The 11,264-nt window shown below is 41.6% G+C and overlaps 1 protein-coding gene across 1 annotated transcript; it reads right to left on the bottom strand.

Annotated features, from left to right (window-relative positions):
• Positions 1–7,350: 7,350 nt before the first annotated feature.
• npffl (neuropeptide FF-amide peptide precursor like) lies at positions 7,351–10,768 on the bottom strand. The gene is made up of 4 exons (XM_071361723.1): positions 10,587–10,768; positions 10,249–10,462; positions 9,951–10,066; positions 7,351–8,115 (listed from the first exon to the last, which is right to left on the bottom strand). Exons 2-4 carry the CDS (start codon positions 10,378–10,380, stop codon positions 7,995–7,997), a joined length of 369 nt encoding a protein of 122 aa, XP_071217824.1. The 5' UTR covers positions 10,381–10,462; positions 10,587–10,768; the 3' UTR covers positions 7,351–7,994.
• Between the last annotated feature and the right edge of the window lie 496 nt (positions 10,769–11,264).

The raw sequence follows: 11,264 nt of genomic DNA, 5'->3' as shown, positions 1-11,264 counted from the left end.
ACTCTTCCTGGGGTTTATTAAGGTTCCCTATTAGTTCATGCCAAGGCAGCAGCTACTCTTCCTGGGGTCCAAACACATTAAGGCACTTACATCCCACATAAAACAAAAGATAAAACAGTACATCATATACCATTATTACACCACTACATATCTACAATACAAAATGTAAAATACCACCATACAACTATTTTACAATGTACGTGTGTAGAAAGCGTGTTCTAGCATTTGTGTGTGTGTATGCCTGTGTCTGTACCTGTGTGTGTATGCCTGTGTCTGTACCTGTGTGTGTATGCCTGTGTCTGTACCTGTGTGTGTATGCCTGTGTCTGTACCTGTGTGTGTCTCTTCCCCGTCCCCGCTGTTCCATAAGGTGTATTTTTATCTGTTTTTTAAATCTGATTCTACTGCTGCATCAGTTACCTGATGTGGAATAGAGTTCCATGTAGTCATGGCTCTATGTAGTACTGTGTGCCTCCCATAGTCTGTTCTAGACTTGGGGACTGTAAAGAGACCTCTGATGGCATGCCTTGTGGGGTATGAATGGGTGTCCGAGCTGTGTGCTAGTAGTTTAAACAGACAGCTCAGTGCATTCAACATGTCAATACTTCTCACAAATACAAGTAGTGATGCAGTCAATCTCTCCTCTACTTTAAGCCAGGTGTCAAGCCCTGTCCATAGAGAGGGTTTTATTCTCTATTTTGGTTAGGCCAGGGTGTGACTAAGGTGGGCATTCTAGTTTCTTTATTTCTATGTTTTCTGTTTCTATGTTTTGGCCGGGTATGGTTCTCAATCAGGGACAGCTGTCTATCATTGTCTCTGATTGGGAATCATACTTAGGCAGCCTTTTTTCCTTTTGGTAGTTGTGGGTAGTTGTCTTCGTTAAAATGCATGTATAGCCTTACGGAGCGTCACGTTTGTTTTGTTGTTTATTGTTTTGTTGGCGACATTGCAAAATAAAGGAAAACGAATGCTCACCACGCTGCACCTTGGTCCTGTTATTTCGACGAGCGTGACACCAGGAGAGATTGACATGCATGTCATTGATGTCAGCTCTCCGTGTACATTTCAGGACCAGCCATACTGCTCTGTTCTGGGCCAGCCATACTGCTCTGTTCTGGGCCAGCCATACTGCTCTGTTCTGAGCCAGCCATACTGCTCTCTTCTGGGCCAGCCATACTGCTCTGTTCTGGGCCAGCCATACTGCTCTGTTCTGAGCCAGCCATACTGCTCTGTTCTGGGCCAGCCACACTGCTCTGTTCTGGGCCAGCCATACTGCTCTGTTCTGAGCCAGCCATACTGCTCTGTTCTGGGCCAGCCATACTGCTCTGTTCTGGGCCAGCCATACTGCTCTGTTCTGGGCCAGCCATACTGCTCTGTTCTGGGCCAGCCATACTGCTCTGTTCTGAGCCAGCCATACTGCTCTGTTCTGAGCCAGCCACACTGCTCTGTTCTGGGCCAGCTGTAATTTGCCTATATCCCTCTTTGTGGCACTTGACCATATCACTGGGCAGGTGCGACAAAATTAGGGCTTGTAGGGCTTATTTTGTTGACAGAAATATCAAGAAATCAGCCCTTTATTACTGACAGACTAATCCTAATCTTAGCTACTGTACCGTTGCATCAGTATGTTTGGACCAATCCAGGGTTACTTCTAGCAGTTTAGTCTCCTCAACTTACTCAATTTCCACATTATTTATTACAAGATTTTGTCGAGGTTTAGATTTTGAGTGAATGGTTTGTCCCAAATATGGTGGAATGGTTTGTCCCAAATACAACTGAGTGGACAGCACTACATAGAAATAAATGGTTTAAACCATGACAGAGAGGTGGGGGTGTTTGTTTCATTTGGAAAGTTTTATTTTCATATTTACCACTGTAAAACATATTTACCACTACATTTTAAAGAAATAAGAGAATGGTTAAATTAGCGTTATATAGAGACCCCACTCAAAGTTGAACTTTTGTTGCTATCTTCTCAACTGGGGGAGCTGAGCACTCCCTGGGGCCCCGAACATCCCACCCTGCTCCCACCCTGCTCCCACCAATTTTTTTCCATAACACATGTCACTTGCAAGCAAACCGTCCCGTACCCACTGATGTCAAACCCTTATGGAAAAAACACATGATTTCACATGTGATCACATCACCTTTCACATGTGAATTTCACATTTTCACACGATGTCCTGCAAACCAAAAATGAGGAATTAGGATGTCCACGGAACATAACAAAATAGCTGCAGTGCTGTCAACTACATAGTACGACTACATAGTATATGTTTATTTTTACAGTAATTATTATTCTACAAGTCCTCACCTGGGATTAGAACTCACAACCTCTAAGTTCATGGATCACACTGCTACTCAACAAAGTCTATGACTGATTTCACCTGTATGCCTATTCCTACATTCAGCACTTCAAAGTAAATCTCAGATTTTTATAATGCATTCAAGAAAAACTATTATATTTATCATTGTGATTCAAGAGTAATATTAAAACAGAATAATATTCCCCACAAACATTAGAGAACTATACAGATAATTGCTGAAATAAGTACATTAAATAAATGATGAGAGAATAGTCAGATTAACTAATAACTAAAATAGCAGTGCAAAGATAATATATATTTATTTAACATTTTAGTCATTTAGCAGACGCTCTTATCGACTTAAATGGGCAATGTGCCGTGCTCAAGGTTTTTCACCGAGGAGACTCACGGTTTCAGACTTTGTGGCGCCGCTGAAAGATCAGTGTACCTCAAATCCAGAGGTCGAGAGTTCAAATCCAGAGGTCGAGAGTTCAAATCCAGTGGGGTCATATTGAAAAGGCAGTACTAAGTGATCATGTCAAATGTAATCATATTGTCAACGAGTAAAGATTTCACACTATTTGAGATGAACAGCGTTACTTTAAAATCCCCATACCATTTAATTTCTTACCTTACAAAAAACAACATGTGAAATTGCATTTTCAAATGTGAAATAACTGTTTTCACATGTTGAGGTGAAATGTTCACATGTGAAAACAAAATAGACATGTTAGGTCAGCTGTTCACATGTGAAACCATATGTTCACAGGTATTAAATATAGAGTTCACATGTTAACACCACCTTTTCACATGTGAGGAAAAGGACATGTTTTCACATCACTTGTTGAATTTGCATTTTCTTATGTGAAAAACTTTCACGTATAAAAACTCTCTGTCGAGGCGCATGCGCGTAGCGATAGGATGCATGGGGTGTGAGTAGCTCTGTTTTGTACCGACAAAACTGTGGTTATATGTCAAAGTTCAAATGAAGCCTCTAAAATGGATACGTCTATATATCCCCAATCAACTGGGAGAGACTGAGCAGTCCGTTGTGTACAACAATCAACCAATCAACTGGGAGAGAGTGAGCAGTCCGTTGTGTACAACAGTCAACCAATCAACTGGAAGAAGTGGTGCGGCGACACGAATCCAACAAGCTATGGCTTCCCCCAGAGGAAAAGACAAGGAGATGGGAGAGTAAATGACCAGCTAAAGGATATCCATTAAAACATAGCTAAAATGCTCTCAATGACCAGCTAAAGGATATCCATTAAAACATAGCTAAAATGCTCTCAATGCACACCAAAGAAACAAACTGCCACAATCTGGTGTCAATATTTTACTGCGGTGGGCTGAATCAGGGTCATACAGAGTGGTTCTTGGTAGTTTTAAACAAATCTACCTTGAAACACAAGTATACACTTCACACACATGGCTATGGGCTTAAAAAAAGAAGACACCTGTACCATGTCAGATATGGAGTTGAAATGTATTACATTTTGAGTTTGTATCCTAATATTACACTTTATATACATCACAGAAGACTGAAATATAACAAAACCATTTGACATAGAAACTATTCGTTTTTGAGAAATATTGTATATTTATTATGAAATTATGAAAAATATTTATAATATTCCACCCATGAGGCCACTAGAGGGCGCTTTGGTCATTCTACTGCAGGAAAGGGCTACACAAATAGATTAGCTCGACATGCCAGACATTTACATACAAAAGGTGCGCATGAACAAAAAAGACAGCAAAATTAGCCTTCCGGAAACATAGTTGCCAATCTTTAGAAGAAGAATTGGACCAGCAAGAAAACAATGAATGAAACGAAACAACATGAAAATATTGTCCTTACAGGAAGACGAGGAAAAAGGAGACCTTTCCAGCTACATGGTCAAACTAATATCAGAGGAACTTGACGTGGGTATGTCACCGAAGGATCTGGAACGATGCCATAGGATCGGCGAGAAACAGAGGAACGGTAAATATCCTCGCGTGGGAATCTTCAAGCTGTGGAACTATCAGACCAAAGTCAACATTCTGAAGACACAGGGGGGAAAGGAGATCAAAATTCACGGCCAGTCCTTTCAATTCGACCAGGATCAGTCCTCTAGGCTGAGCGAAAACCGCAAGGAATACATTCCGATCAGATAGTCACTGGAGGAAATTGAATAAAAATGGAAGTACAGTGCATTCGGAAAGTATTCAGACCCCTTTTTCAACATTTTGTTATGTTACAGTGCAGCCCGCTTGGAGTTTGACAACCCACTTGGAGTTTGCCAAAAGGCACCTGACGGACTCTCAAACCATGAGAAACAAGAATCTGGTCTGATGAAACCAAGATTGAACTATTTGGCCTGAATGCCAAGCGTCATGAGTGTACATTTTTTCCTGATAATTTTACAATTTATATCAAACCAGTTGTCATCTGTGGTCTTTTTTAGTTAGTTTTTTAAAATCTATTTCAGTTGTGCTTCTTTTGTTGTTTGCCTGAATATATTGTTGATGTTTTTTACTGCTAGATTTAGGCCTTCTTTGCTGTGAGTGGATGTGGTATCCAGAAAGTTAACTAAGAGTGGTTGTATTTTTTGGTGGCTGGTTGCTTTCAAATCATATCAAATTGTATTGGTCACATACACATGGTTAGCAGATGTTATTGCGAGTGTAGCAAAATGTTTGTGCTTCTAGTTCCGACAGTGCAGCAATATCTAACAAGTAATATCTAACAATTCCACAGCAAATACCTAATACACACAAATCTAAGTAAATGGATGGAATAAGGATAAAAAAATATGAATATATGGATGAGCAATGTCAGAGCGGCATAGGCTAAGATGCAATAGATGGTATGGAATAGATAGTATAGAATGCAGTATATAAACTCAGCAAAAAAAGAAACGTCCCATTTTCAGGACCCTGTCTTTCAAAGATAATCCATAAAAATCCAAATAACTTCACAGATCTTCATTGTAAAGGGTTTAAACACTGTTTTTCATGCTTGTTCAGAGAACCATAAACAATTAATGAACATGCACCTGTGGAACGGTCGTTAAAACACTAACAGCTTACAGACGGTAGGCAATTGAGGTCACAGTTATGAAAACTTAGGACACTAAAGAGGCCTTTCGACTGACTCTGAAAAACACCAAAAGAAAGATGCCCGGGACCAAAAAGTGCTCTTCTCTGAGGAGTCGCGGTGTTGTCTCACCAGGGGTGATGGTCAGATTCGCGTTTATCATCGAAGGAATGAGCGTTACACCGAGGCCTGTACTCTGGAGTGGGATCAATTTGGAGGTGGAGGGTCCGTCATGATCTGGGGCGGTGTGTCACAGCATCATCGGACTGAGCTTGTTGTCATTGCAGGCAATCTCTACGCTGTGCGTTACAGGGAAGTCATCCTCCTCCCTCATGTGGTACCCTTCCTGCAGGCTCATCCTGACATGACCCTCCAGCATGACAATGCCACCAGCCATACTGCTCGTTCTGTGTGTGATTTCCTGCGATTTCCTGTGATTTCCTGTGATTTCCTGCGATTTCCTGTGATTTCCTGCGATTTCCTGTGATTTCCTGCAATGAACTCAGTTGACGGTGAAAGGACGTTTATTTTTTTGCTGACTTTACATATGAGATGAGTAATGCAAGATATAGTAAACATTCTGAATGTGGCATTATTAAAGTGACTAGTGTTCCATTTATTTAAGTGGCCAATGATTTCAAGTCTGTATGATGATAACAATCTGTAGGTAGGCAGCAGCCTCTCTATGTTAGTGATGGCTGTTTAACAGTCTGATGGCCTTGAGATAGAAGCTGTTTTTCAGTCTCTCGGTCCCAGCTTTGATGCACCTGTACTGACCTCGCCTTCTGGATGATAGTGGGGTGAACAGGCAGTCGCTCGGGTGGTTGTTGTCCTTGATGATCTTTTTGGCCTTCCTGTGACATCGGGTGCTCTAGGTGTCCTGGAGGGCAGGTAGTTTGCCCCCTGGTGATGCGTTGTGCTGACCGCACCACCCTCTGGAGAGCCCTGCAGTTGTGGGCGGTGCAGTTGCCGTACCAGTATTCTTCTGCGCTGTTTTGGGCCGGTCTGTATGAATTGCTGATGTTGTACAGCTTACTGGGCTGTGAATGTGTGGTTGTTTCCATGTCTGTTCTGTTGATGAACAAGGTAATTTGGCTGAGATCAGACAGAGGTGTTAGTGGCTTGATGGTGAATGAGCAGAGAGAGAAAGGGTCAATGTCTGTATCCATATATAGTTTGTGGGACAGTGACAGCATGATGACCTCTCTGTAACCTGTGGGACAGTGACAACACCATGTCTCCTGCAGAATGACAACATCAACATCTTTCAACAACAAAACATTTACTCATCAACTCTTCAGTGTAAAGGTTGATGAGCTTAGTCCCTGAATGTTCCACATGCTAACTGATAGCGATGTTGGAAAAATAAGGAGTTTTACAGTCAAAAATACAGTAACTACTAACTACTGAGTTGTCCAGATTGATAAAAAGGATAACAGAAATATAGTAAGTAATCACTAAAATATAAATATTTTCAAATTCCTTCTATTCAGCAACCCAGGTGGCATGATTTTCTTATTTTTTATTTATTTACGAATAGCCAGTGGCACACTCCAACACTCTGTCATCATTTACAAACAAAGCATTTGTGTTTAGTGAGTCCGCCAATTCAGAGGCAGTAGATATCGAGGGTTTTATTCTGGTGACAAGATGGCCGATGCTTGGCTGCCGTTTGACAAATAAAAATAATCTCGCTCTTTTGTCCATAATAATGTCATCATATAGGTTTTACCTACACTGTATCTGTGAGCTGATGGCTAGAACTCATGTGTCAACATCAGAGTGGGAACATTTGTTATTTAACACCGTTTTTCTTCCGATAAAACCATCAGTAGACTTAAAAATGCAACAGAAACCCATTTAACTTGTATCTTTTATTCAGTGTATGGGAATTTAACCTGCAAAATGTATTTTTATGTGCACAATGTCGTCACACGCAGCCTTTTAATCCGCAACAAGTCAATTAGATGAAAACACTTTTCTGGTGGGAAAATGCGCATGTTGTTTTTAATGCAGATTTTATAATATTCGCATCAAAATCTGTTGCCAGTTGGACGGAAACCTAGCTTGTTGCTCAACAGGGGTGGATCAGAGAAACTCCGGGGTCTTTACACTAAAGGGTTGTTCTGGCTCATATTGAGTCAGTATTTACCCTCTCCAATCACCCATAACACTCATAACAGACACGTTCAAGTCAGAAGCCTTTATTGGTTAAACAGAGAATGGCAGAGCAACAATCAAAAGTACACTGCCAATGTACAGCAGCTCTAACTTTAGGTGCGCTTGATTCAGCTCGCCCGAATGTGTGGCGTGACGAATCAAGCGCACCTACTTTGTTTTCAACTTTCTCCCAGATTTCCAATATGCACCAATCAGCACTGCTAAAATCTGAGAGAAATGGTGGATATTTACTAGGTTCCAAGATCTCCTAGTTCTATACAGCTTAATGGAATGGAACTCAGCAGGTTAGGGGAGAGAGAACATTTATGTACTGGATAACGTATGAGTCCATATTTTACTTTCAGCTTATATTTGCTGGGTGTTGAACCAAATTCTTCATCTCCAGCAGAGGTGTGAGATGAGATGTTGAGTCTCAACCAAAGCCTATTTCTTGCCAAATCTCTGCGGCACAGCCATGCCCCAGATATGTCCTGGAGCCTGCTCCCAGTCTCTGGACTGTATCCTGTCCCCCATCAGCAGGTCTCCTCTGCTGTCACGACCAAACCTGCAGGGGAGATAGCAGTAATGTCACCCTATTCCCTATGTAGTGCACTACCCTAAACGAAACGGCCCTGGTCATAAGAAGTGTCCCTCATAGGGAATAGGGGGCTCCCGAGTGGCGCAGCGGTCTAAGGCACTGCATCTCAGTGCTAAAGGCGTCACTACAGACCCTGGTTCAATTCCAGGCTGTATCACAACCAGCTGTGATTGGGAGTCCCATAGGGCGGCGCACAATTGGCCCAGCATCGTCTGGGTTTTGCCGGGGTATCTGGCCCTCATTGTAAGTAAGAATTTGTTCTTTACTGACTTGCCTATTTAAATAAAGGTAAAATAAAATACAAAATAATGGACGCCGAGAAGCTGAACTGCTAATGCAGTTGGTGGAACTGAGTATGGATAATCATTCACACTTTACTATTCACGCTGGCTCACTATGTGATCAACATAGTTTTCATTGCCTGAATAAAGTAGGAGAACTCTGAATAGAGAATCAGCAATGAAGTCTATTGAAAGGAACTGAATAGAAGAAAATATTTTCGAAATGCACATTATCCACTACATTCTGGGCCGCTCCAATGATTTCTGAGAAGTGTAAAAAAAAATAAAAAAACATTCTGTCATAAAGAGCACATGTTCACCATAAAAAAACACGTTTTCCCATTTCAAGATGTTAAATTAAAAAATGACAATGGTAAGTGCCTATTAAGTGCCAAATAAAGTAACAGAGTTGACCGTAACAGAGTTGATGATTTCATCTTAAATCAGCCATAAATCCCCTTGTGACAGGGGGAACGGGAACTTGGTGTGTGTGCAACAGGAAGTGACAATTCAATGCAAGCTACACACACAAAAAACTCTAATTGTTTAAAACATTTCTAGCCTGTCTATCTATGGGTAACATGGTTGATGTGTTATACTCAACCAACTCAGATTTCTACCACAAAACACCAATAAGGAGTAGAGTCATCTCACCTGCTTTTACACTATGATTTCACTATTAGATGTTCAATGTTTTCTATTGAAAACAACAATATTTAAAAAGGAATAGTGTCACCACATTAAAATGAGAGTTCAGGTCACGTAACAGGGTGGACATTAAAATGAGAGTTCAGGTCACGTAACAGGGTTGACATTAAAATGAGAGTTCAGGTCACGTAACAGGGTGGACATTAAAATGAGAGTTCAGGTCACGTAACAGGGTTGACATTAAAATGAGAGTTCAGGTCACGTAACAGGGTTGACATTAAAATGAGAGTTCAGGTCACGTAACAGGGTGGACATTAACATGGGTTGACATTAAAATGAGGGATAGATGTTAATGAATCACTAAATCACATTAAATAAATAATCATCTTCAGAAAATGAAGCAGCAAAATAACTAGAGCTTTACAATGGTGGTAAAACTTGGGAGAATTGATGGAATGAAGTGGGTTGAAATCTTCCTAGAAGTGACAGAGGGTTGACGGAGAGTCACGTTAAAATGCTGCATGCCTTTATTCATATAATATATATTTATTTTTTTCTCCAGAATTAGATGTATTTAATTCTTCATGTAATCTATATTCATGGAACTTCATTTAATATAACAGGCTTTTCAAATTACATTTTGGTGCACATTTTCTACTTTAAATATCAAAGGGCCGAAAGACACTCCTTTTCATGGAAAGACTCAGTTGTGTAATTCTGTGATTGTTCGGTGCGGTGACAGATAGGCTACTCGACTGTGAGAGGTGACGTTATGTTTATATGCAGTATATATATATATATATATTACACAGTGAACTGGTACATCTGAGGTTGGTGAGGGAAAATAGGTGACACACAAACACAGATCCTCACCTCTGAGGCTGGTGGAGAACAGAGGGGTTCCTGGTGTTTCTCTGGAGCAGAGAGTGAATCACAGCGGCTAGGAGACGATCGTCCAACTCGTTAAACCCGTCCGCGTGCTCACCCTCCTGTCAAACAACCAAACGTTGTTAATCAGATAGAAATGCTACAAATAGAGCCGACGTGATTCCTTATTCTACGTAAAAAAATATATATGTTTGTTCTACATATCATATTTCTATCTGAATGTTCCAAAACATTGCACCCTGCTGAATGCACCCCAGACTTGTTTTGTAGCGGTCAGTCTTACCAGCACCTCTCCTGATTCCCCCGGCAGAATGTTGTTCTCTACACCCCTCTCCTCCTGCAGACACTGACCCAGCCCAGCCATGGCTAGGATCAGACCCACCAGGACCACCCACAGCGCTGTGTCCACGTTCATGCTTCTGTTCTCGGGGTGGGTGGTGAGGACGTTGGATGGATGGATGGATGGATGGAAGACGGACGGAGGACGGAGCTCACACCTGTCGTCGGAATGAAACCATTAGATAAAGAAAGACTATATTAGAAGGCTTCATCTGGTAAGCAAGTTTTTTTTTTAAATCAAAACCCTATTATGGATGGATGAGGGACAGAACAAAATCTCACCTGTTGGTATCTCTGTTGGTTTCTGCTCTTATCTTCGGATGCTGGCGCAAGTCTTTAGGTGAGATGCTCTTGGTCTGTCTCGTTCTCCTGGAGCCCCAGCTAACCTGTCATGGATGATGGGTGCATATAGCTGTGGCCTTATATGCCGACACACGCCCACCGCTTCCTGAGCCTCGGGAGCCTCAAGAGAAGGAGCAGATGAATGGTCAGTGGGTCAGGGGACTGGTAAGCACTGTAGGGACCAGGGAGAGTGACAGTGGCATTATTAGGCCACCACGGGAGGAAGAACGGCTCTTAATATGATGGTAGCCCACGTCCATTTGGTGGGATAAGGGGAGGCAGATGTGCATTAAGGGTCCCTGAAGTGACAACACACACACACACACAGAAAGTAACTGTGCATTATAGGGCCTCGAAGGGCCCCCGTGACTAAACAGTGTTATTAAACAGATAAATCCTTTCTTATGGATTCCGATCCATTTACAACTTACTTTCACAATATCAGCCAGTTGTCTTCAGGAACATTCAGTTGCCTAAAGGCATCACGGTGAAAGGTGATGGACTTGTATGCACCTTACATCGTTGGTTTATCTGTACAGCAACATTCAGTTGCCTAAAGGCATCACAGTGGAAGGTGATGGACTTCTATGATGGACTTGTATGCACCTTACATCGTTA

The sequence above is a fragment of the Salvelinus alpinus genome, chromosome 2, assembly GCF_045679555.1.
Source record: "Salvelinus alpinus chromosome 2, SLU_Salpinus.1, whole genome shotgun sequence".
Taxonomy (NCBI): domain Eukaryota; kingdom Metazoa; phylum Chordata; class Actinopteri; order Salmoniformes; family Salmonidae; genus Salvelinus; species Salvelinus alpinus.
Note: the sequence above shows the minus strand (reverse complement) of the source record. Positions and strands in the feature narration are given on the sequence as shown.